This window comes from Aulonocara sp. 'chitande type north' Nkhata Bay, linkage group LG4 (assembly GCF_057382095.1).
Source record: "Aulonocara sp. 'chitande type north' Nkhata Bay isolate Kocher_YH1m ecotype deep benthic linkage group LG4, A_spYH_male_GT1.1, whole genome shotgun sequence".
Taxonomy (NCBI): domain Eukaryota; kingdom Metazoa; phylum Chordata; class Actinopteri; order Cichliformes; family Cichlidae; genus Aulonocara; species Aulonocara sp. 'chitande type north' Nkhata Bay.
Genome location: NC_141347.1, coordinates 7,555,018 through 7,579,596, shown reverse-complemented (window position 1 = coordinate 7,579,596; position 24,579 = coordinate 7,555,018). Strand labels below are relative to the sequence as shown.

General features: G+C 45.1%; 1 protein-coding gene across 3 annotated transcripts; it reads left to right on the top strand.

Annotated features, from left to right (window-relative positions):
- Positions 1 to 2,795: 2,795 nt before the first annotated feature.
- slc16a6b (solute carrier family 16 member 6b) lies at positions 2,796 to 11,977 on the top strand. 3 transcript variants are annotated; one of them, XM_086288197.1, is made up of 6 exons: positions 2,796 to 3,086; positions 5,218 to 5,465; positions 6,881 to 7,024; positions 7,776 to 7,904; positions 7,993 to 8,910; positions 8,990 to 11,977. In XM_086288197.1, the coding sequence occupies exons 2-6, from the start codon at positions 5,234 to 5,236 to the stop codon at positions 9,247 to 9,249; spliced, it is 1,683 nt and encodes a 560-aa protein (XP_086144323.1). In that variant the 5' UTR covers positions 2,796 to 3,086; positions 5,218 to 5,233; the 3' UTR covers positions 9,250 to 11,977. The 3 variants fall into 3 exon arrangements, with proteins under 3 accessions (XP_086144323.1, XP_086144324.1, XP_086144325.1); XM_086288198.1 differs by lacking the exons at positions 2,796 to 3,086; positions 5,218 to 5,465 and having other exon boundaries at positions 6,890 to 7,024; positions 7,618 to 7,904; XM_086288199.1 differs by lacking the exons at positions 2,796 to 3,086; positions 5,218 to 5,465 and having other exon boundaries at positions 6,933 to 7,024; positions 7,621 to 7,904.
- The last annotated feature ends 12,602 nt before the right edge of the window (positions 11,978 to 24,579 follow it).

Genomic DNA, 24,579 nt, shown 5'->3' with positions numbered 1-24,579 from the left:
TTTAGACCCAGTGTGTAGAAACTGTACAACCCAATTTACATTTTCTCAGGATGAATCAAGTTGACTTGAATCTTTAAAAAAGTCACACTTTGAAATATACTAATATAAAATGATCTCTAATCACTGACATCAGTGACGCATGAACAGTTATGCAACTTCTCTAATCAGAAACATAATCACGTTGGACTTCAGGCTTATGTTACGTGATTGCCCCGTTTGGAAGTGAAACGCACACCAGCACAATCCTTTCTGAATATAACGTCACAAATACAGAGGGCACTAAGAGCTTTCAGTTGTTTTCAGTATAGATGATCCTCAGTTTTGAATTAAAGATTATTCCCTGTTTGGTCTTGACAGTTCATGTGGAAGAAAGAAAAAGACATAAATGTAGAAAAATACCAAAGGAGGCAGAGCTAGTTCTGTATACCTGGAAGGATATTTAACATTTGACTGGTTTATTAAGCTAATTAGACGTTTTAACAGACCTACAGTGAACACCACACATAGGACTGCTGCATAGACATGAAAAGTAATTCCAACGTGACATTAGAATTACAGTAGTGACAAACTACACATTGCACACCACAGGTGATAGACCGCAAAATCAATGTTCAGTGTAAGGAGTGTGGGGAAAAAATGCCATAAGAGCAGCTTCAGTATGTCCTGGCATCAGTTTCCCAGGTCTTGAGTTTGACCACCATTCTTCTAAAAGATATCCCCATGTTTGCTGTTTTAATGATAGTAGTTGTCTAACCTGTAAGTGACTGAAGTCCATATCATTTCATTCACATGGCTCCTGATCAAAATATCCATTGAGTGCTTGTGCTTCATGTATGGAACATTGTCATCTTGCAATGAACTGCTTCCATGAAGATCCTTTTATTGTGGCGGGGTATTCATGAGGGACAAATTTTACAGTGGAGGGACAAAGAAACTCAGGAGCCAGTAAGTGATGTGGAAATCAAGAGAGGAAATAAGGCAACGACGGTGTTTTGGAGAAAAACAGACTAAATACACTGTGCCTTTGAGCACTTTCTGTCACTATCACACTACAGTAGGTGCATTTTGGGTTTCAGTATATTGTCCTAGGACATTTCTGTATTATTGTCAGGGCTTTACCTTACAGTATAAAGCGCCTTTAAGCAACTGTGTTAGGAATAGAACTGAATTTACTGAAAATCAATGATCAATCAAGCCACCAACGTTCTGTTTGGTGCTTTGTTGATGGTGAGCGGTAGTGGCCCTCGATAAATGTTTAATAAGGACAACACAACAATATGAGGTAAAACAAAAGGCAGTTAACTCCTGCTCATGTAGACATCTAGATACTCAACCAAGGCCTCATCAGGTAGGCTGTTTTGACAAATTCAACCAAACTGACATAGACAAAAACATTTCCTAATGATATTTGTTCTATTTAGTTTTGTAAGCGCATGTTGTTGGTTTCTTTAGCTGTCATTTCCCCATTTTTTAATTTTTTTTTCAGTTTTTTCCCCAGTAAAGATGATTATTTGTAACATTATCACTGTAACATACATTATCAGTGAAGACAAATATTATCTGCTTCTTTCCAAATGTCCTCTTTGTGGTAACAGAGTTTTGGGTGACAACACGTTTCCTTCAAATCCTTCTGTGGGAATCTATTTTTCTTGGAGCAGGGTTGGCTTTGTCTGGGGTGTCCTATCAGATTTTAGGGCTGGACCTTGTCTTTCCACACCTCTGTATCACACATAAAAGTATTTCAGGTCAGGGCACCTCTTTCAAATAAGTCAAAGGATTTGTCACAGCTAAAAGAAAGGTGAGTTGTTCATTATTTATAACAAAAAACCGGCAAAAATAATGCTGATACTCATCAACCATCCTGAAATGTGAGTGGTTAAATCATAACTAAAAATATCTAGTGTATCTTGGAACTGCTTGGCAGTTTTTTCACAGCAGTTTTACTTTTTCATTATTCAAGTTTTACTTGAGTAGTGGAAAAAACCGAATGATTAAAAATATCAGGATGTTCTCTTTGTCTTTTATGCTTCCACCAGTACCAACCACAGTTTGTGGGTCGGTCAGAGGCGTGCAACATTTATGCATTACTAACTAAATGAGGACTATTTATCAAATATCTGCTGAACTAGAAAGCTGCGTCCCTTCTACTGATTAAGAGTCGAACAGGTTTGTAGTTATTGTAGTAATCTATAAATGTTCTAAGCTCGTGGTGCTGAGTTAATGGTGAAGAAACAAACACGTGTGGGAAGAAGCCTTTCGGTCCTCTGATGCTCGTATTTCTTCTATTTGCCTCAGTTTGTTGACCATATACATTATAACACGACTGTCTTATTCGGAAAACCAACACACACACACACACACACACGGACCTCCAGCCCGACTGGTACAAAACTCCTCCCAACTGGAATAAACCTGTTTGTGGCAGCCGCGCGCTTCGTGGGCTTGTAGCGCGCGCCATGATTCGCAGGGATGTGCGATAAAAAGCGTGTGTGTCACACGAGGGAAGCTTTATGTGAGAGTACGCGCCATTTAAAAGCCCTTCATGTGCAGCGCTGTTGATGACTTGCTAGATGTGGAGTGTTAAACCGATAAACACTGACCGTGGGCTCGTGTTTCGTGGTGATTTATTTATGGCTGTGAATCTCAAACGTACCCTCCAACGCACCTCATCCACTAGGAACAATTAGCTCAGTCTGCAGCGTTGTTTCTCACGCTACCGGGCGCGGCGCCGGTCTGCAGGCACTACGCGACGTTCTGTGTCGTCAGTTATGTTGCACGAGGAACCTTGCGCGTTCACGAAGTCCAGACCTGCGCGCCCGCGTTTGAATACCGGCTTGAGCCGGTAAAGAGCTGCCAAAGCAGGCAGGAAATCATCCGCTGAAGACAAAAAGTGCAGCTCCCTGAGCCTGGACGCCTTTGTGTCTAAGCCGGACCACTTTCATTCTTCACATATTGTTTGCAATACGTAGATATTACAGTCTGAGACAGGTTCCGCCCAGTGTTCGTCCAGACAGCCCCACTATAATGATCATGAGATAGGAGAACTTTGCTCCATCACACGGCTGTCCTCCCTCACTGCTCTGGAGGTAAGTCCGACCTACGTTGGTCCGTCCGGCGGTAGGATGCTGTCGAGCCTCGGGTGCTGAGAGGTGCGGTACAGCGGTAGCGCCTAATGTTAACATTTTCTAAGGTTTATTATCTGAACTATACTTTACTGACGTATTTATTATTCTATCAAAGGCGCACAGAAATCACTTCAAGACTCGAATGAAGCGACATTATTAGAAACCTTTCACAGTTAATAGCAGCAGGAGTCAAGAAATAACTTCTGCGCTGTGTTTTAGTGGGTAAGAAAGCCCACGGACGCGATATATTGACATCATCCTTCCTCTGCACTGCGGATATGTCGAACACAGGCAGCCCTAACGGATACCGCGTCAGTATTTAGGCCGTATCTTTTTCATACTGTGTAGCTTTTTACTTTTAAAGTTGGCAGAGGCAGCTTTCATTATTCTACTGTCCATATTTAGTGTGTGTCTAATAATCTGTACACTAATACTTGTTTAAGGTCGGAACCATCCTGTCATTCTCGGTGTTCTGATTATTTTATTAATGATTCAAAGATGGTGAGAAATTCTGATCACATGCTCCCACAGTACTACCATATCATCACAATACTTTATTAATCCCTAAGGAAATGATGTGGGTTACAGTTGCTCCAACACAGTAACAGGTTAAACTATTTAAACAAACAATATGTTACATTGTTGTCAGTTTCCAGCAGATCTGTGATGTGTATGCACCTCAGTGTTGTACTTAAGCATAGTAGTGTTGAACCAGAATGATTTTCTAAGCTGCCATTTCTGTTTTTAGGACATCAAGTGAGACTTTTTTCTTTTTAAATCTGACGTTACAGAAAAAATAATAATGCCTGAAAATCAATGTTGCTACCGATCATTGAAGAAAACTTTTTAGTTTTGTTCTCCATAAAAACCAGTGGTGTTACGTAGATATACTGGAAAGGGTTCAAATATAAAGAATCATAATTCATTTTAGCTATGTATATTTCAGGCTGTGGGAAAGAATATTAATAAATAATATCTTTACATCAGTTTTGGGAAAGGTGGATTTTCAGGCTCATCTAAGGGTTAATTTCATGACTGACACATTCGTTTGTTTGTTACATTGTTAATGGTATTACAGGTGTAGTTGTTCTCAAACCTGGAAAGCTTCGTGTTTTTAAGGAAAAGTTGACTTTACTTTAAATCAAAGTTTGTTGCTTGAAGATTTTCAGGTTAAAGAATAAATGCAGATAGTTTCTGCATCGAGTAGTGTAGACTTGAGTTGCAGTTTTCATGCTAGGACTTAATATATTCACACTGTTAAATAGACCAAACATTGTTAAATTGGCAGTTAATTAGAGATAACTATATTTTTAATACCCGTGAACCAAAACATCTGTAGTTGTATAAGAAAATGGTGTATTAAATTTGTGACATTAAAAATCAGTTTTATTAGTTAAAAATGTTTATTTTAACTTTTTAACTTGTGATTTCAGTGTGAGTTTGTTAGATGTGCATCAGAGTTGCACAAAGCAGATGAGGGAGTTAACTTTCAGGGTAAAAGACCTTGTGCAGACAAAATGCTGCCTGAAAACACTCCTGGTTTGATTTTTAAGTGTGCAAAGAATGGAATAAGAGTGTGTCAACATGAAAGACATGCATCGCACAGGCTGTTCTAAACTCAACCCACTCAAGTCTTACCCTGGCTTTTACAGTAAAGAGCCAATTTAAAAATAAGCGACCACCTTAGTTTGTCTTCTAAACAATCCAAAAGCAGAGATTCAGCATTTTTACAAAATTGTAGTTTAATATTTAAATTTCTTTATTCCAGTGAAATCAAGCGGGTAATTAAATTTGTTATCTCTTATTCTCTTTGTGTAGTACATCTGACAAAGGAAGTGGTTTCACTGAGGTATATGGAGTGGGCTTATGTTAAATGGACTAGTTACTTTACGGTCAAAGTATTGGTTCTTCTTTATTAACCAGTGCTATTTCTGTTAAATGTGCCCGACTTGGTGCTCAGCAGCAGCAAAGGGCTGTTTTTATTTAAAACATCTCTGCTTCTGCTGAAGTCCTGCTGCTGCCAAATGGCCCAAAATCAGCAAATTCACCTTTGACCTCCAATTATAACTGTTTTTTCCATCTCTTCCTGCAGGTGACTTGGTTTAGCAATGAAGATACCCAATGTCCAAAGTTGTCTGGGTCCAAACATTTACCCAGAGGTCCCCGATGGTGGTTGGGGCTGGGTTGTGGCTCTGGCTTTTTTCCTAGTGGAGGTCTGCACCTATGGGGTCATCAAGAGCCTGGGTGTCTTCCTCCAGGATCTGATGGAAGAGTTTGGGGAGAGCAACAGCCGTGTGTCGTGGGTCATTTCCATCTGTGTCTTCGTTTTCGCCTTCTCTGGTCAGTCTCTTCTCCTGCACTCTTTAAGTTTTTAAGAGACTTTGTGCATGCAGACAAATTGAATGTAAGACAAAGCCAGGAGGTAGTGTCAGGGCCCATTTCCTAACCTTCCTGTTTCTTAAACCTTTACAAAGCGTGTCCCAGCAAACACAGGGCAAGAGGCAGGGCACACCTTGGCCAGCCAGTTGCAGAACTAACGAATGCTTTAATACTATTATACAAATAATATCTAGATAGATCGGAAAAATGGCCCTTGTGTTGTTCAGATTATAGATGATGGAGATATGGACTCAGGGCTGGACTGGCCATCGGGCATACATTTGCCCGATGGGCCACTCTTGATTTGTCGTTTTTATGGGCCGATGGGGTTTTATTTCTTTTTCTCATTTTTTACGGTATAAATGAACGGTGGTGGATTGGCCAGTTGGTCATGATCAACTCTGGGCTGGACCAATTACAGCCGAGGAGGTCGAACTAAAGTTGAGGTGAAAAGGAACGCGATTTGTCCCGTACTACTTCAGCTAGAAAGTTGCTAATTCAATCATGAAACTGATCAATGATCAGCTGATCGTCTCTCTCGTTTGTTTATCGCCCACTTTGTGCCAGAAAGAGGAAACCAGCGGATGTCGCGCTAAACAACAGCAGCACGTTTGATCAGCTGTTGTTAGAATTTATTTAATATTAATTTCTAGTATCAGCTGATGTTTGCTGGAGCCACAGCTGTAAAGCTGCTGGTCATGATGTCAGTTTGGATATGTGGTGAGAGGGAAACATGAAGATGAAACCAGGAGATGTCCTTACTGAATCATCAGAGCTGTGATGGAGAAACAGGTTTACCTTTTAGGTGACATGAATGAGTTGAAGTTATGAACTGTTTCTGAGAGACAAATAACACCAGGATCCTTTTCTAAGTAGCTGACAGCTGGCTGTGCAGGGGCGGGTCTAGCAAAGTGTTGCCAGAGCTCATGTATTGGTCCAACATGTCTTTCTCAGTAACAGACTTTCAGTAGATATAATTTCTGAGAAAGGCCCAGAGCTCTTTGGAAAGCTTTCTATGGGGCACTACGAGCAAAGATTAATATAAACTCTTTCCATTTCCATTTCACCACAATCCAGGTATATGTAATTCTAAATTAGGTTGTTTTATATTTTTGCTAACTACTGTTTAGAATACCAGAATAAGGAGGATGGTGTAGGTTTAAGTTTATTATAAAGGCTTTATGGCTTTTCCTATAATACCATGGTGGGCCGGTCATTAGTCAAAATGCCCGGGCTGATTTTTTGTCCCAGTCCAGCCCTGTATGGACTCCATATCAGGAAGGATCAATTCTTGGCCCCCTCCTGGTATTAGACTTTGCCTATGATGCGTATCACAATACATAACAATACATTGCTGTTGTGATTTTCATCCTCAGCTCCGCTGTCGACAATGCTGAGCAACCGCTTTGGCTATCGACCTGTGGTCATGACGGGAGGCTTCCTTATTAGCCTGGGAACTATCACCTCTGCCTTTACCAGCTCCGTCACTGAGATGTACATTACCACTGGGATTGTAGCAGGTACTAAAAAGACACAAGCTTTTCCACACCTCTGTGTCTGTTTTTGTCACCACAGTGTGCCGTTTACTGAGCTTTACTTTTGCAGATGTGTTTGTCTTATTTAACACCCTGTGAATTCTTTGACTTGATCTAAAGGGACTCCTAGCAGTGTGAGCAACAAAATCTGCTACAATGTATTTCTTCCACAACTGTGCAATGAGTGAGAGGTGAACGGCCTCTCCCAAACACCATCCAGTCAGGTCTACTCTGATGTCTTAGCTGTCCAGGACTGACAGAACAGAGCAGAACAGGAAAGTAAAATAGTTCCCAAAACACAAATTGTACTTTGGGATCAGGTGTAATAAAACTGAAGCAGCTGAAGACAGAGCAGTAAATTGACTTAACCAAAGTGACAGATTGAATGACGAACCAGTTGGTGGAGTGAAATGTCATCAAGGCACATTAACTTGCTTTTTTCTTGGACAGAAAGCACTGCTAGCTCTCCCACCCTAATGACCATGTCGGCCTGTGAAGTGGACTCCAGCTAACTTGGCAACTCCTTCTCTCTCCCCCATCTCTCTTTTTTTTGTCTTTACATGCCTTTTGTCTTTCAGCAGCAGCTGTAGCAAACCCGAGTCATCACAAGCAGCCTACCATCTTTGACAAAGGAGTGGCCTGACACCCTGAATCTTTGACCCACCCCCCTAGCAGTGTTCTACCATGCGGACCAGTGGCTGTCATGTCCCCTTTTTCTCTTCTCCTTTCTTTACAGGCCTTGGCTACTGCCTCAGCTTCCTCCCCACTATCACCATCCTAGCCCAGTACTTTTCTGGACGGCGAGCGCTCGTCACCTCGATGGCTTCTTCAGGAGAATCTGTTGCTATGTTTGTATTTGCCCCAGGTAAGTGATAAAAGAGCCTTTACATCAGAAATGGCTTGTGACCTATATTCTGATTGTTCTTCTCCTCGTACCTCCCATTTTTCCACAGCTTTCACTACACTGAAGGAGCATATTGGCTGGCGCTTCTGTCTAGTGATTCTAGGTATAATTCAAGCATCTGTGATTGGCTGTGGGGTTCTCCTTCGTCCAATCGTCATCGAGGAAGAACCTTTAAAGAAACATGATGACGAGACGCTCTCCGTGAAAGAGATGCAGGCTGTTTACGAGCTGGAAAATGAACAAACCAGAACCTCCATCAGTTCGGACATCTCCCAAGGTTCACAGGACTCTGGTGTCACCTCCCTGTCTGCCTCAAATGTAGACCTGAGAAATGCAGAAGGAGAAACCAAAGCTCTGATGGAGTGGAAGGACAAAGTGCCGGACAAAGACGGTGAGGACATATCACTGTCCATTCCTTCTGCTCAAGTCAGTGAGGACAAGGGGGAACTGGCAGAGCTAGATAGGGGCCCTGTAAGTTCCACAGGTTCCAAACTTCTGGACTTCTCAGTCCTTAAAGACCCTGGCTTCATCTGTTACTCCCTTTTCGGTCTATTCGCCACTCTTGGCTTCTTTGCGCCACAGCTCTACATCATTGAACTGAGCAAAAGCAGGGGTGTGGAATCCACCATGGCCTCCTATATGCTGTCTGTGATGGCTGTGGCTGACATCTTCGGCCGCTTGCTCATCGGAGTGGTGCTAAACAAAGTCCGATTCAGAAAGACCTTGGTGTTGTTGGGGTGTGTGGTTCTGATGAGCTTGGTTCTGGTGGCCTTCACTATCGTGTGGGAGTTCTGGGGTTTGGCAATCTGCTCCGGCTTCTTTGGCTTCATCATGGGCACTGTGGGCTCCACGCACATTCCCATGCTGGCTGAAGAAGATGTCGTGGGCATCGAGAAGATGCCGTCATCTGTGGGAGTGTATGTTTTCATTCAGAGCTTTGCTGCACTTGCTGGACCACCGCTGGGAGGTATGAGCGCCTACTTCTTCGGTTTGATTTAACACATCTCTGGGTATAAAGTCTTAACAGCTGTCTAATTTTTCCCCAGGTATGCTGGTGGACATCACTGACAACTATGGTGCTGCTTTCTACTCCTGTGCAGCAGGCACAGGTCTTAGTGCCATCTGTCTGGCTCTGGTTGGCCCTGCCAAGTCTAGAACGTGCCAAAGAGGGAGCAGAGTCCAAGAGAATGCAGAAGAGGTGAAAATATCTCAGAATAGTGACCAAGCCGACTTTTTGGAGGTGGACTTGGCCCCAGAAGACAGTCCAGTTGGACAGGGTGAGGATCAGGACAGCTGCGTTATTTGAGCCCAACCACAGCGTGGCATCACAATGGACAGAAGTGTCAACCAAACAAGTGCAGATGTACTGCAGGAGGCGTCATTGCCACAAACACCAGTGACGGCTGGAAAATCTCAGGTGTCGCATTTCCACTTTTCAGCAAACTTGAAATTCACTTCTTCCAGTGAAGAAAACAATCTTACATGAGACCAATGAAACATCCGTGAGCACATGTCCACACTTTTCTGTCTGTTTAGGGTAAAACCTTTCTTTTGCAATGTGTGACTTGTATAGAGAACTGCTATCATGATGTAACTCCGGGTTTAGCCTCTGTTCTGTGAGCTTTAGCAATGCAACCATCCAGCAACGTTTCATGAAAAGAGAGCGCATCGACTCTTAACACTTCAAGAAACCTTCATGTTGATCACTTTGTGAATATAGTAAAAACTACAGGTTCCATTTGGTAAAACCAGCCTGGGTACATCTTTGTAGCTGTGTCCCAAAACCTATGTCGCATCCTTCGGAGGCCGCATTTGAAGGCTGAATATGTCCAAATGCAGCCGGAAATGGGTCCTTCATTTCCCCGGATTTGAAGGGCGTGTCCTTCATGCCCCAACCTATCCCAGAATTCATAGCCCAGCCAATTCCAGTTTTCAACAATGGCAGCCGCTACTAAGTTTTAATATTACTCTTATTATTCTTTTTGGGTCACAAAATAAACTTTTAGCATATTTTCAGGCGAGAAAGCAGCCTTTTAAACTTCAAATATCAGTTCGGTTTATCAAGACACCACATATTTGCAAAAGCGCTCCGACGTTTTCAGAGATGTCTGTTACCCACCAGCTCGATAGCTGACCGGGAGGTCAAGGGTCACTAGAGCCGGTGAGAACACCGGACTCCCGGCACATTGTTTTCAAAAACGACTACTCAGGTTAAACATGATATATATGTCACTTAGATAACTTAAAATGTTATTGTTTGGCTTTGTGTTTTATTTGTTCCTGAGTAAATCGGTTTGGCTGAGATTAAATTTGTAGTTGTCACACAGCTGAATAAACGTCAAACGTCAAAGTGTGAGACAGTCGAGAGTTTACTCCAGTGTCCTGTCATATTTTAGATAGCAAGGAGCAGATGGCCGAGTTTATTAAACTCCACCGAGACCTCGGCGACGTAAAACTAAAGGCTAGACCGTCCAATTTCACAGCCTCGCACTTACGGCCTTCTCGGTCTTTGGAGGACCCGGCCCACGTAGACTGCAAAGGACGGGTCCTTTGAAGGATGCAGCCTAGGAATTGGGACACAGCTCATATCATTGGTTTTGTCTGTGTTTCGAAACCTCACTAGATTAGCTTACATTTAATAATTACTACTTAAAATTTTTTCCAAGCCACATGACCAGTGGTTGTTCCAAAGCTTAGAAGTGTTTGGAACCAGACCAAACGTTCTCCTTCTTACTTGAGCTCTGTATTAAGGGCCAGTACATCCGCCGCAGTGGTCGCTTCACTCGCCGCCACAGCCTTGTCTCACAGTCAGTTGTATTTCAAAACCAGAAGCCAAGACTTCATCGAGTGTTTTATTGCAAAGTTTTTTTCCACACTTGTTTTTTTTCTACCTGATCCAACATCTCAGCTTCTGTACTGGAATATGATTCAAATGGCGGTTCAAAGCGACCCGATCCCAGCTGCAGCAGGCGCAGTGCACAAAGTTACAAAAAGCAAGAGGTGCACGGCTGGCCAAAGTGCCGCAAAGATTCTGTCACGTGACACGTGATGTCATAATTGGTGCGTGACACAGCGAGGATAACGGGGGCATTCGTTTCTGCTAACGTTGGCTCGATGTGCCTGTCTCGGGAAAGGAGCTGCGTTGTTAACTTTCCCATGTTCACACAAACTGTTCTCATGATCATTCCTGCTGAGCACAGGTTTTTGGACCCATTCTTGATGCCCACATGATAGGGTCACTTCAGAAAGTTGGAACTTGCTCCTCGTGGCTTTAAACATCACTGATGTGTCTGTATGAAGGACGATTTCCAGAAATGCAGTTCTGCAGTCTCAACACAACGCCCGGCTCCTCTCTGATGGTTTTATGCACATTCATTTAACTTATTTTTAATCGACTGCTTTCTCACATGATGTTATCCATAGCAACACTGCAAATACAGCAGCAGTGTTCCCTGATAGGTTGGCTGAACTGAAGCACCAGCTGGTCTGTGCATCTGGAGCCTTGAATGATGGAAAAGCTGCAGATTGTGGGATTAAGTTATGATGAGAATCAGCACCACTTCACATCCCTAATTGTGCTTTGTGTAAACGTGTTGTCCTTATATTATCATGTTATGATCCTATTGATGTACTGTAGAATTACACATGAGGCCAGTGGTGATACAGCAGAAGTGAAGGTTTACAGTGTTTTTTGTTTGTTTGTTTTTGGCCAGTGTCACGGTTGATGAAATGCAAAGTGCACAGTGTATGTATGCAAAGCTGTGACTGACAGATTTGATTGGAGACAGACGTTCGTTGAAGCGCCTCTCCCTTCGTTGTGCAGGCTCACATTGTCTCTACACCCATCGCAGCCTGACTTGAATACTTTAATCACTGTATCCTTTTTATTTAAAGTGTTTTGGATGTTGATTGAATCTATTTTTTACCTTTCTTCTGTTTAGGTAATTTTTTTAATCTGAGTACAAAGCAGGGTCCTGCCTATTCAGTGCTGTATCGCTCTCATGATATATTTTCCAAATAAAGCCTGAAACATCTGTGTGTAGGGTTTGCATTTTTTAAATAATTATATGTTAATCATCTTTTCATTGATCAAAAAGAACAATTAACAGAAACTGATAGTTGTGATCATAACACACACAAAAAACAGCAAAATCAATTACACGTCATATCCAGGTTAATATTTTCTTCCTCATTTCTCCAGCAGCATCTTCATCAGCTGCCTCGTTTTTGGCCACGTCCTCATCAGAGAAGTTCATACTCCTGATAAAGTCCATAAATATCTCCATGTACATTTAAGAGTGTGTTTGCTCACCCTTCTAAACAGAAGTAATGTTTCTAATGGTGAGTTGGAGATATGTTCAGATTTGCGTCTTAGCTCTGCTCACCTGTGGACCCTGGTGTGTATTTAAGCCTGTTTTATTCCATCACTTGTTGCGATCCCTCAGTGTTGTGTGTTTGATCAGTTCCTTACGCTCTAGTTCCTCCTTAGTTTACACACAAGCTCAGCAATAAGCCGTGAGTTTAATTCTGTTCTACATTTAGATTTCCTGAGGCGTCAGATTTCAGCTATGGCTACAGTTGTGTCTCCCAAACACACTGAAGCTAAACTGCACACCAAAACCACTTACCAACAAACAACTTGCGTCATGGTTGGAAATGTGCTTCTACTGTTGCGCTGCACCATCCATCAGAAGGAGGAATGCTGGCTATAGGATCATCTACCCATGAAGATAAGTGTTGTTGTTCTTGCATGATTTGTGTTACTAACCCAGGAAACACAACCTGAAAACCCTTTGGCCATGTCATGATGGACTTCACTGAAATCAACGCTTCTGAGTTTCCCTGATGGTCAGAGATGCCGTCGTCTCCCACCATATGTGTGATGTAAAACCCGGTGATTGGGGCTAAACTGCTCAGGAGGAAGCACTGGCAGCGACCCTCCTAAGGGCTACTCATCATGAATACCACGGTCAGAATTGGTGAGAGGGCCAACTGGATCCATGGCAGCTCCTGCAGGAGAATCCCATCAGCACCAGCTGTTCCCTACAGAACAGCACCTGATACCTTTGAGTGTGCACTTATGCTGCTCAGGTGCTGGTGTACCACAGGTCCCTGAGAATACACGTGCATGAGCCACATCCACACCAGAGATGACATGAGTGACAGGCTTGTCTGACATAGAATAGAATAGAATTCAACTTTATTGTCATTGCACAGGTACAGGGCAACGAAATGCAGTTTGCATCCATCCAGAAGTGCTTTAGTGATATAGATATATTACAATATATATTAGCAATAATATAGATATTAGGGGTGCAACGATACACAAAATTCACGGTTCGGTTCGGTTCGATACTTTGGTGTCACGGTTCGATATTTTTTCGATACAAAAAAAATGTTCATGCCTTTTTAATTTGTCATTTATTAAAATTATAAATATATATTTTAACTCAAAAATACAGTTTTTAAATTTAACCCTAACCCTTGTGCGTGTTTTTTATTTTGACAGCGAATGCGCACCTGCGGACCACTTATGTGCAGCCCTGGTTATTTAGCTCATCATTTAGCTTGCTGCGGGAGATTTCACTTGTCATGTTTGCATAGTAAGCTAACGATTAATAAGATGATGTCAGAGGAATTGGTGCGCAAATTATCATCACTCACAGATCAGTGCTGTCGCTCTCTATACACAGCACGATTGCAAAGTGAAAGCAAAAAAACAAGCGCAAATTCAAACGCGACTTCAATATGTCACATATTGACAGTGGCTCACCGATGCCAATGACATAATTACCCAGCTACATTTCTGAAAGAATGCAAAAGCATTGACATATATTTTTCCTTCCTACAATAGCCCGACGGGCAGGGAAGAGATAGATTTTGGTAGCCCGACTGAAAAAAATCGCTAGCCCCAGGACGTCAGGCTAGCGATATTGCAAGCCCTGTATCTGATTGAGGAATCACTCATCTTTGGAAAAGAGAGTTTATTACAGAGAAATGTCTCTTTCCAAAATAAAAGCTATACTATCCGCTTCTTCTGGGCTATATTCTCAGCAGCATAAGGAGAATCATGTACTAACAGCTGTCTAAATGACTCGGCTAAAGTTTGTAGCATGCTTGTTGTTTTTGTCTTTGCACTAGGATGATGTCGGTGTAAATGTGCAGTCATATTCGTTGTGTTCCCACTAGTGCTTTCAGGTTAATCTCGTTGAAATGACCTTAACACCACAACACGGCAAATCTCCGTTAACGAGCTACCGCCGATCGCCCCGTGCATGGGGCTAGACGGCCAACACGTTAACGAGCTAACTGCGCTAACACACTAGTTCCCACCCATGTAATTGAGCATTGCATGGCACATCCAACATACTGTTTTACTTTAGTCCATGACGCGCTTACCTTCAGGGTCATACGTCACATGAAGACCAAAATAATTCCAAACGCCAGATCTGAATGAGGGTGGGGGAGGTGCGCTGCGCTCTTCCTTCTGACTATGCTGTCTGTGTTGAGCGCTCAGTGGATCTGCGCTCGACAGTGCAGCCTAGGCGGAGTAGTCGAACGGAGATTCACTGAGCGCTCAACACAGACAGCATCGTCAGAAGGAAAGTTGATAAAATAAATTACAAATGTTGTATTGTTCGATACATATGCGTACCGAACCGAAAGCACTGTATCGAACGGTTCAATATCGATACGAATATCGTTGCACCCCTAATAGATATGTGAGTATATTACAGAAATGGGTCTATTATGGTATGTTATAATGTACACGGTATGAAGTATGTTGTGAATATTCTATAACTATAAGTATGTACAGGCTGTAGTGAGTACAAGCTATGTACAGGCTATGAACAGGATATAAATATGAAAAACTATACAGAATATGAAATAAATAACTTTACAGAATCTGAGATATACAGCTATACAGAAATGGGAACTATGCAAGTTGTAAACAGTTGTAGGATTAAAAATTATCGTATGTACAGAATGATTATTTACACAGAGCTATACAGCAGTGCAGTTAAGATAAGTGAGGGTGTGGATAATTCTACAGAGGCTATATAAAGTGCTGGTGGTTGTGAGTGGTGGTTCAGTCCATGTTATTATTGTGTGTTTGAGGGTACAGTTGTCCATTGTGGGTGTGTGTATGTTCAGTCCATGAGTTTAATGTGGGTCAGATGTCAGGAGGCAGAGTTCAGGAGTCTGACAGCTGTGGGGAAGAAGCTGTTCCGGTACCTGGAGGTCTTAGTCCGGAGGCTCCTGTAGCGCCTCCCAGAGGGCAGGAGGGTGAAGAGTCCATGTGATGGGTGACTGGGGTCTTTGATGATTTTCCCAGCTCTTTTCAGACACCGCTTCCTGTAGATGTCTTTTATGGCAGGAAGTGGTGCTCCGGCGATGCGCTGGGCAGTTTTCACGACCCTCTGCAACGCCTTCCGGTCCGAGGCAGAGCAGTTCCCGTACCAGACTGTTATACAGTTGGTCAGGATGCTCTCGATGGTGCAGCGATAGAAGTTCACCAGGATGTCTTAGGACAGGTGGTTCTTCCTCAGAGTCCTCAAGAAGAAGAGGCGCTGGTGAGCCTTCTTGACCAGCTTGGAGCAGTTGGTCGTCCAGGTGAGATCCTCGGAGATGTGGACTCCCAGGAACTTGAAGCTGCTCACACGCTCCACAGCTGTCCCCTTAATGTGGATGGGTGGATGTGGGTCAGCATTCCTCCTGTAGTCCACGATGAGCTCCTTGGTCTTCTCGGTGTTAAGCAGCAGGTTGTTTGTGTCGCACCACTCAGCCAGACGATCCACCTCCTCCCTGTAGGCGGCCTCATCGTTGTCACTGATGAGGCCATCAGTCCTCTGATGTGTTTTGTTATTGTTGTCATTCTTATGTGTGCTTGGTTCGACCTGTCTCCTGTGTCCATCCCTACATTGCTTTAAAAAACAAACAAAAACAAAACAAAACATGGCAAACTGTTTGGTTGTGCACACGTGTGTGACTGAATTCCTTCTTGCAAAAATAAAACTCTCAAAAGATAACTATCAGTTGACTTCTTTTATTTAATGCTCTAAATTTCCTCAACGATTTCTGTTACATGAATGAAGCTCAGCTTTACTTTTACAGCCTGCAGGTGTTTTTGGCTAAGATGAGTTTGTTCACGGCTTCAGGGTTTGTTTGTTTTTTAGCAGGTAACAGTTTTACCTTCTGGGCTGCGGGGTAGCTGTAGCTCAGGAGGTCGAGGCATGATACTGACCCCATGTTGCATCGATTGGAATGTGAATACGTGTGAATGTTGACTAGTCATGATTACGTCAACTATCAAAATCGTCGACGACTGATTTAACAGTCGACGCATCGTTTGAAGCTTTGCAAGATCCCAAAAGACGCAGAAATAAGTAGTAGGATTTAAGAGTGTAATAACGGACAAACAGAAGATGGCAGCACTGCATGTACAAGGATGCCAGCTGGCGTTAAACCCCGAAGAAGAAGCAGCTGTGTCCGGTATCGTAGCTGTGTCCAAATTCAGGAACTGCATCCTCCTGTGCCCGCATTAGTAGGCCGATTACGTTACAGCGACACGACGAAGACTGTCCAAATTTGAAGACTCCGACAAATGCGCCCTTCATGTCCCCAGATTTGAAAGAGGGGTCCGGTGTATACTTCGTGGCCCAACCTATCCCAGAATTCATAGCGCGGCTCAGGCAATTCCAGTTTCCAACAATGGCGGCAGCTAGTTAGTTTTAATATTACTCTTATTATAGGGGTCGGGTGCATTGTGTGCCGGGTGGCGGCCAGGAGCGGAGGCCCTGGCGGACTGACCCCCGGCTGCCAAGACTGGCAATAGGGACATGGAATGTCACCTCTCTGGTGGGGAAGGAGCCTGAGTTAGTGCGTGAGGTTGAGAGGTACCGGCTAGATATAGTCGGGCTCACCTCTACACATGGCTTGGGCTCTGGAACCAGTCTCCTGGAGAGGGGCTGGACTCTGTCTCAGTCTGGAGTTGCCCTTGGTGAGAGGCGGCGGGCTGGGGTGGGTATCCTAATATCCCCTCGGCTTGCTGCCGGTACGTTGGGGTTTTTCCCGGTGGACGAGAGGGTTTGTTCCCTGCGCCTTAGGGTCGGGGAACGGGTCCTGACTGTCATCTGCGCTTATGCGCCGAGTGGCAGTTCAGAGTACCCAGCCTTCTTAGAGTCCCTGGGGGGGGGGGGGGGGGGGGGGGGGGGTGCTGGAGGGTGCTCCACCTGGAGACTCTGTTGTCCTGCTGGGAGACTTCAATGCTCACGTGGGTAATGACAGCAAGACCTGGAGGGGCGTGATTGGGAGGAACGGCCTCCCTGATCTGAACCCGAGCGGTGCTCTGTTATTGGACTTCTGTGCTAATCACAGTTTGGCCATAACGAACACCCTGTTCGAACATAACAGTGTCCATAAGTGCACGTGGCACCAGGATGCTCTAGGCCGTAGGTCGATGATCGATTTTGTAATCGTATCAGCAGACCTGCGACCATATGTTCTGGACACTCGGGTAAAGAGAGGGGCTGAGCTGTCAACTGATCACCACCTGGTGGTGAGTTGGATCAGGTGGCGGGGGAGGACGCTGGACAGACCTGGTGCACCTAAACGCGTAGTGAGGGTGTGCTGGGAACGTCTAGCAGAGGCCCCAGTCCGCGAGATCTTCAACGCACACCTCCGGCAGAGCTTCAACAGCATTCCGAGGGAGACTGGGGACATTGAGTCCGAATGGACCATGTTCAGCGTCTCCATTGCCGAAGCTGCTGCATTGAGCTGCGGCCGCAAGGTGGTTGGTGCCTGCCGTGGTGGTAATCCCCGAACCAAATGGTGGACACCAGAGGTGAAGGGAGCCACTAGGCTGAAGAAGGAGTCCTATCGGGCTTGGTTAGCCTGTGGGACTCCGGAGGCAGCCGACAGGTATCGACAGGCCAAGCGGAATGCGGCTCGGGCAGTGGCTGAAGCAAAAACTCGGGTGTGGGAGGAGTTCGGAGAGGCCATGGAAAAAGACTTTCGGACTGCCTCGAAGAGATTCTGGCAAACCGTCAGACGTCTCAGGAGGGGAAAGCGGTGCTCTACCTGCACTGTGTATAGTGCTGGCGGAGTGCTGCTGATGTCGACTGAGAAAATTGTCAGGCGGTGGAAGGAATACTTCGAGGACCTCCTTAATTCCACTGACACGTCTTCCGAGGAGGAAGCAGAGTCTGGGGATGAGGGGAATGACCCGCCAATTTCCGGGGGCGAGGTCACTGAGGCAGTTAAACAACTCCTTGGTGGCAGAGCCCCTGGTGTTGATGAGGTCCGCCCCGAGTTCCTGAAGGCTCTGGACGTTGTAGGGCTGTCCTGGTTGACACGCCTCTGCAATGTTGCGTGGAGATCAGGGGCAGTACCTGTGGACTGGCAGACCGGGGTGGTGGTCCCCATCTTTAAGAAAGGGGACCGGAGGGTGTGTTCCAACTACAGGGGGATCACACTCCTCAGCCTCCCTGGGAAAGTCTATGCCAGGGTGCTGGAAAGGAGAGTTCGTCCGTTAGTCGAACCTCGGATACAGGAGGAACAATGCGGTTTTCGTCCTGGTCGCGGAACACTGGACCAGCTCTTTATCCTCTCCAGGTACTTGAGGGTGCATGGGAGTTTGCCCAACCAGTCTACATGTGTTTTGTGGACTTGGAGAAGGCATTCGACCGTGTCCCTCGGGGTGTCCTGTGGGAGGTGTTGCGGGAATATGGGGTGTCTGGCCCATTGCTACGGGCCATTCGATCACTATACAACCATTGCAAGAGCTTGGTTCGCATTGCCGGCAATAAGTCGGACTCGTTCCCGGTGGGTGATGGGCTCCGCCAGGGCTGCCCTTTGTCTCCGGTTCTGTTCATAATTTTTATGGACAGGATTTCTAGGCGCAGCCAAGTGGCGGAGGGCTTTCGCTTTGGTGGCCTCAGAATCTCATCTCTGATTTTTGCAGATGATGTGGTTCTGTTGGCTTCATCGGGTGAGGGCCTCCAGCTCGCACTGGAACGGTTCGCAGCCGAGTGTGAAGCAGCGGGAATGAGGATCAGCACCTCCAAATCTGAGGCCATGGTTCTCAGCCGGAAAAGGGTGGAGTGCCCACTCCGGGTCGGGGATGAGTTCCTGCCCCAAGTGGAGGAGTTCAAGTATCTCGGGGTCTTGTTCGCGAGTGATGGGAGAAGGGAGCCGGAGATCGACAGACGGATTGGGGCTGCAGCTGCAGTAATGCGGACGCTGCACCGGTCCGTCGTGGTGAAGAGGGAGCTGAGTGTAAAAGCGAAGCTCTCAATTTACCGGTCGATCTACGTCCCAACCCTCACCTATGGCCACGAGCTGTGGGTAGTGACCGAAAGAACGAGATCGCGGATACAAGTGGCAGAAATGAGCTTCCTCCGAAGGGTGGCTGGCCTCTCCCTTAGAGATAGGGTGAGAAGTTCGGCCATCCGGGAGGGGCTCAGAGTAGAGCAGCTGCTGCTCCACATCGAAAGGAGCCAGCTGAGGTGGTTCGGGCATCTGACAAGGATGCCCCCTGGGCGCCTCCTGGGTGAGGTGTTCCAGGCATGTCCCACCGGGAGGAGGCCCCGGGGCAGACCCAGGACACGCTGGAGAGATTATATCTCTCGGCTGGCCTGGGAACGCCTTGGTATTCCCCCGGACAAGCTGGAGGAGGTGGCTGGGGAGAGGGAGGTCTGGGCCTCTTTGCTTAGGCTGCTGCCCCCGCGACCCGGCCCCGGACAAAGCGGATGAGGATGGATGGATGGATGGATCTTATTATTCTTTCTGGGTCACAAAATAAACGTTTAACATATTTTCAGGCGGGAATGTAGCTGTGTAAACCTCAAATATCTGCTCAGTTTATCAAGACACCGCATATTTTCAAAAGCGCTCCGACGTTTTCGGAGACGTCTGTTACCCACTAGCTTGATAGCTAGCCGGGGGCAAGGCTCAGTAGAGCCGTGAGAACACCGGACTCCCGGCCAATCGTTTTCAAACCCACCGCCGTCTTTCGCTACTCAGGTTAAACATGATATATGAGTCACTTAGATAACTTAAAATGTTATTGTTTGGCTTTGTTCAGTATTTTATTTGTTCCTGAGTAAATCTGTTTGGCTGAGATTAAAGTTATAGTTTTTACACAGCTGAATAAACGTCAAGCAGACAGCTGATCATCAGAAGTGTGAGATGCTGGAGAATTTACTCCGGTGTCCTGTTATATTTTAGATAGCAAGGAGTTTATTAAACTCCACCGAAACAATCTGCAGATTTCATTTAAATTCAATAATAAGGTGGGGCCAGGTTTCACAATGAACACACCCGAAACTCTGGCTGATTGGGACCCACACCCAGTTTCACACCTTGGCTCAGGCGATTAGAGGATCATCAGGGGGTCCTTTTGTCCCTCTGTGGGGGGAAACTCCCACTAGGTTTATATCTGGGACTCTCCACCATTTGACCTTAGAACTGAAGAAGCTTCTCGGATGAGAGGTGAAACGTCTTCAAGCAACTTAAAGAAGTCCAGACGCTTTTCTTTGCAAGCTCCTTTGACTACGATGACCTGGATGACTGAGAACCTTCACAGACATAAATTCAATAAACTATCATCTTGTCTTTATTGTTAGTTAGCACCTTAAACACTTAAAGCTGTAAGCTAATGATAGTTATATAAGAGCAGATGCTGCTGGTGCAATAAGCTGTACTTTTACGTCCAATGGATGATGATCTGATTAGTCGACTAATCGCAAAAATAATCGGTGACTAGTCGACTATCAAAATAACCGTTTGTGGCAGCCCTAGTTATCACCCATCACTACTCACCAGTCACAAACTATGAGGCCCTGAGCACAAAGAGAAATTTTAGGTTGTGTTTGGACACTTCAGGCCTCAACATGCTTTAAACAGAATCATTCTAAGGCTGGAACCCTCTTTTAAACCATCACAAGCACCACATCCTGCGTCTTTAAAGCACAGACTTTAACATGTTAACAGCGACAACAACAGGAGACAGTCGGAAACAAAATAAATGAATTCATTAAAAATAAAACCAGAACTAAACAAAAACATTTCAAAAATGGTTTAAAAATGAGGATTTCTTTCAGGCCAGAGTTAACCTGGAGTGAACACTTTGTGAGATGTTCTTTGCTCAGGAGTCAGCAGGTGGTATCTGAATGAATCCAAAGCACTGATAAACACATGGGAGCCTACAGACTTCTACAGAGACCCCGTCTACCACACATCAACCTGGTCTAGAAACCTTCAGAAAATTCAGATCCTCACTGAATTTCCTTTTTAACAGAGGACTTCAATTTGTTATGATCCAGTGATGTGTTTGTTTTGTGTTACTCCTCCCACCAGAGGATGGCTGTGGGTATCTTTCCCCTTTTCTCTCCTAGGAGGTGGACACCTGGGCGTGGCTGCTAGGTATCTGGGTGGAATCTCTGCCTATCCTCGGATTGGATAATTGATGGATCACCTCCAGTACTTAACTACCGGATGACAGCCACCTGGCCCCTCTCCCCGAACCTCCACCACTTAACCAAGAACCTGTGTGTTGATTTACTGCAGTGTAGAGTTTTCGTGTGTATGTCTGGCGTTATTATGTCCATTTTGTAAATAGCTGTAAATAGATTTGTCAAGTAGCGATCGTACGTTTTGTTCACTTTGTATATATCCTTCACTGCAGCAGCGTAGTAGGCGTGAGAAGCCATTTTTGTTGAATAAGTTTTCTCCTGTTTTTTCATTAGAAAGCTAGGTAAGTGAATTGTCTTTTGTTTGGTTTTTTTTTTCATTTTTGTGTAGGGAAGCGTAGGGACCACGAGGGAGTTTTGTTTGTTATTTTTGGCATTGCTCACTGCCGAAGTAAATAAATGGCTGCTTAGCACTTTAAAAGGTATCATTGTTGGTGTTCTTGCTTGGGTGGGGTGTGAATGGGCAAACTTCTTGTTGCGTTTAATTACTTGCCTAGACTAAAAACGTAACAAATTGCAGTAAACTCAAAGTGAAATCGACTAAGCTTGGTCCATGTCCTGGAAACCAATCATTGTGGGGCCTTGAGGCAACCGTTGTGTGATTTGGCGCTATACAAATAAATCTGAATCTTCACTTCTAATCCTTGTGTTTGATCAGTTTTGAATGTGTAGGTCAGCATCCATGCTGATTGGTACGACCAACAGCAGCTCCTTGTGTTGCGGCTGCAGCAGGTGGAGCTCAGACCCAAACTCAGGTCAGTGCTTAGAAAGTGTTTCCAGTTCCAGGTTAGAGCTGCCACCTGTGACACACTGAGCCACAGTTTCACTGCACTGTGTCTCGTGTCTCTGTCGTTTAGGCCAAATTAAACTAATTTTTTACTGTAACTTACCTGTTTGGTTGTAAACATATTTTGTGTCTTTAGATCTTTAGCTCTCAGCGAAGGCGGTCGCACTTTTCTCCTCTCCTCCTCACCCTTATCTTCCCTGCTTAGCCTCTATGTCCTTGTCTTGTGTGCATTACTTTCCCTGGAACAGTCTCCCACTGTCGTTCTCTAAAACCTAAAAGAGAATTATGGATTTGATCAACTGGTCTCTGAATACTATTGACACCCTTTTCTCAACGAGAAGTCTGGGCTCGGGAGAGCCTGAGTGCCCTGGAGGGACTTTCCCTGCCGGATACACGATAGACGGGTGGCAGAACTGGAGGATCATGTGCCTGTCGATCGAGGACGCTGAAGATATCTATCTATTCGGAACCGTGATAACAGGGTTCATGCTGATCGGCGTTGGCTTAGCCCTGGTTTATCGGAGAAATAAGAGAGCGGAACCGGCTGTTCAAACCCCCCCAAGGCTGCCCGCTGGAATCGAAATGGAACGAGGCGCGACCTCTCACAACGAACGTAATATGATCAACACCTTGGAGACGCTTGCAGCTGCTGTGAAGGCTCAAAACAACACCATTGAGCGTATGAGGGGAAACATCAGAGAGAGGCCTGCTCAAAATGAGACCCTTGAGCGACAGTTGGAAAACATCGCGGAACGGATCACTGCAGCTGTGAGGTCTCAGAATCAAAAGAACGATAACACCATGGAACAGAAGTTTGATACCATCATGGGGAGGCTCGCGACTCTCCAACGGGAGATCGAGAGGCCAGTGTCGGAGTGTTAAAGAGCAGCCTGAAAATTCTCCTGGGCTGCTCGCATGGAAATTAACAAAACCAACATAAACATTGCGGATCCCCATAACGGCGCCAGCTGCAGGCCCAAGGCTGGAGCCGAACAATCACTCCCTGATAACGACTGTGTTACGGCTATTCTTCCCATCCCATGCAAGGACACCTGGATTGGCTGGAGGACTGTTTACTTAGCCTGATAGGCCGAAGGACACTGTCTCAGCTGAACTATGGACACACACACACACACACTTACACTGATATGCACACTCATCCCCCCTCCCTTTCCAACGCCTTCGATGCTTGTGCCCTACCGGGGAAGATAGCAGTCAACTGGACCAGCGCAGATGCTGCAGGACCGGATGCGCTGTCTACACCGGCTCTCTCTTACCCTTTACCCGCCCTGTTGCTTGTCTCGTGTTTCTATGGTGTATTGATAGTCATGTGCTTTTGTGCTGAGGTGTTTTTTCTGTTATCAAACTGTTCTCCCACTAGGAGCTCAGTCTGAGTGGAGTTTTTTTTCTCCTCCTCTTACCTCATGTAGTGTATTTTCGTTGTTTTTTCCTATCAGCCTACCTTTCTGACATGTCTGCCCAATGTGATGTTTGTGTAAAGTTGGTCAGAAGGTTCCTTTGTAAGTGCGCATGCGCCATTAGCGTGCTGCCTGCTGTAACCCTAATTTCCCTCGGGATGAATAAAGTATTCTGATTCTGATAAAGACAGTGATCAGGACGAGCACTGCAAATCTAACAATGGTACGTTTCAATTATGTCTAAAGTAAAGCAGCCAAAGCTCCTGGCCTGCCAGTGTGCATCCAGCCTTCACGCTGCCATCTTGTGGCCTCAGTTGGTCATTGTTGGTGCATCATTCTGTCACCTCCCAGCCCATTGTTCCTTCACTGGGCTGGTTTCAGTCATTATGTCCTGTTTATAAGGTTGAAACCTGCAGTCAGCTGAGACTGAAGACGTCACCTGGATGACGACGAAACGTTTCTCCCACTGAAAACGTCCAGATGAACAGAATCAACTTTTGGAGATTTCCTTACCTGGATGATTGAGCATGCATCAAGACGTAAGGCAGAGTAAGTCGATTTGTTGATCAGTTATTAAGTCATGTACTAACAGACTTGGAGCAGAGAGACCTAATATTTAATAATCCACATTTCACTGTGTTACTCTTTGGTTCAGATGTGGATACTGTATTGTTCTTTCTTTGTGATTGTTTATGTTCAAGTTGTTTGTTGCTGGTTTTTAGTTTGTTTTTTGTCTGTTTGGGAGCTGACACAGTCTCTATGGAGATGGGCTTTTGGGGGTAGCAGGAGGAGAGAAGCTGCAGAGAGCAAGATGGCAGTAAAGTAAAGAATGGATGCAAACAGGCACAAAGCGATAAATGATGGAGAGAGCTCAGTTTGCTTGGCTTAATGTGTCTTTGTACACATGGCACGTATCCTGATGGAGCACAACTTCTAACGAAAAGTGTCATCAGACTGTG

Bases quoted from the DNA above. Each gene is read 5' to 3' on its own strand.
- slc16a6b (XM_086288197.1), top strand. From the start codon at position 5,234: ATGAAGATACCCAATGTCCAAAGTTGTCTGGGTCCAAACATTTACCCA. The intron at 7,905-7,992 runs GTAAGTGATAAA...ATTTTTCCACAG, and splicing joins TATGTTTGTATTTGCCCCAG to CTTTCACTACACTGAAGGAG. The intron at 8,911-8,989 runs GTATGAGCGCCT...ATTTTTCCCCAG, and splicing joins TGCTGGACCACCGCTGGGAG to GTATGCTGGTGGACATCACT.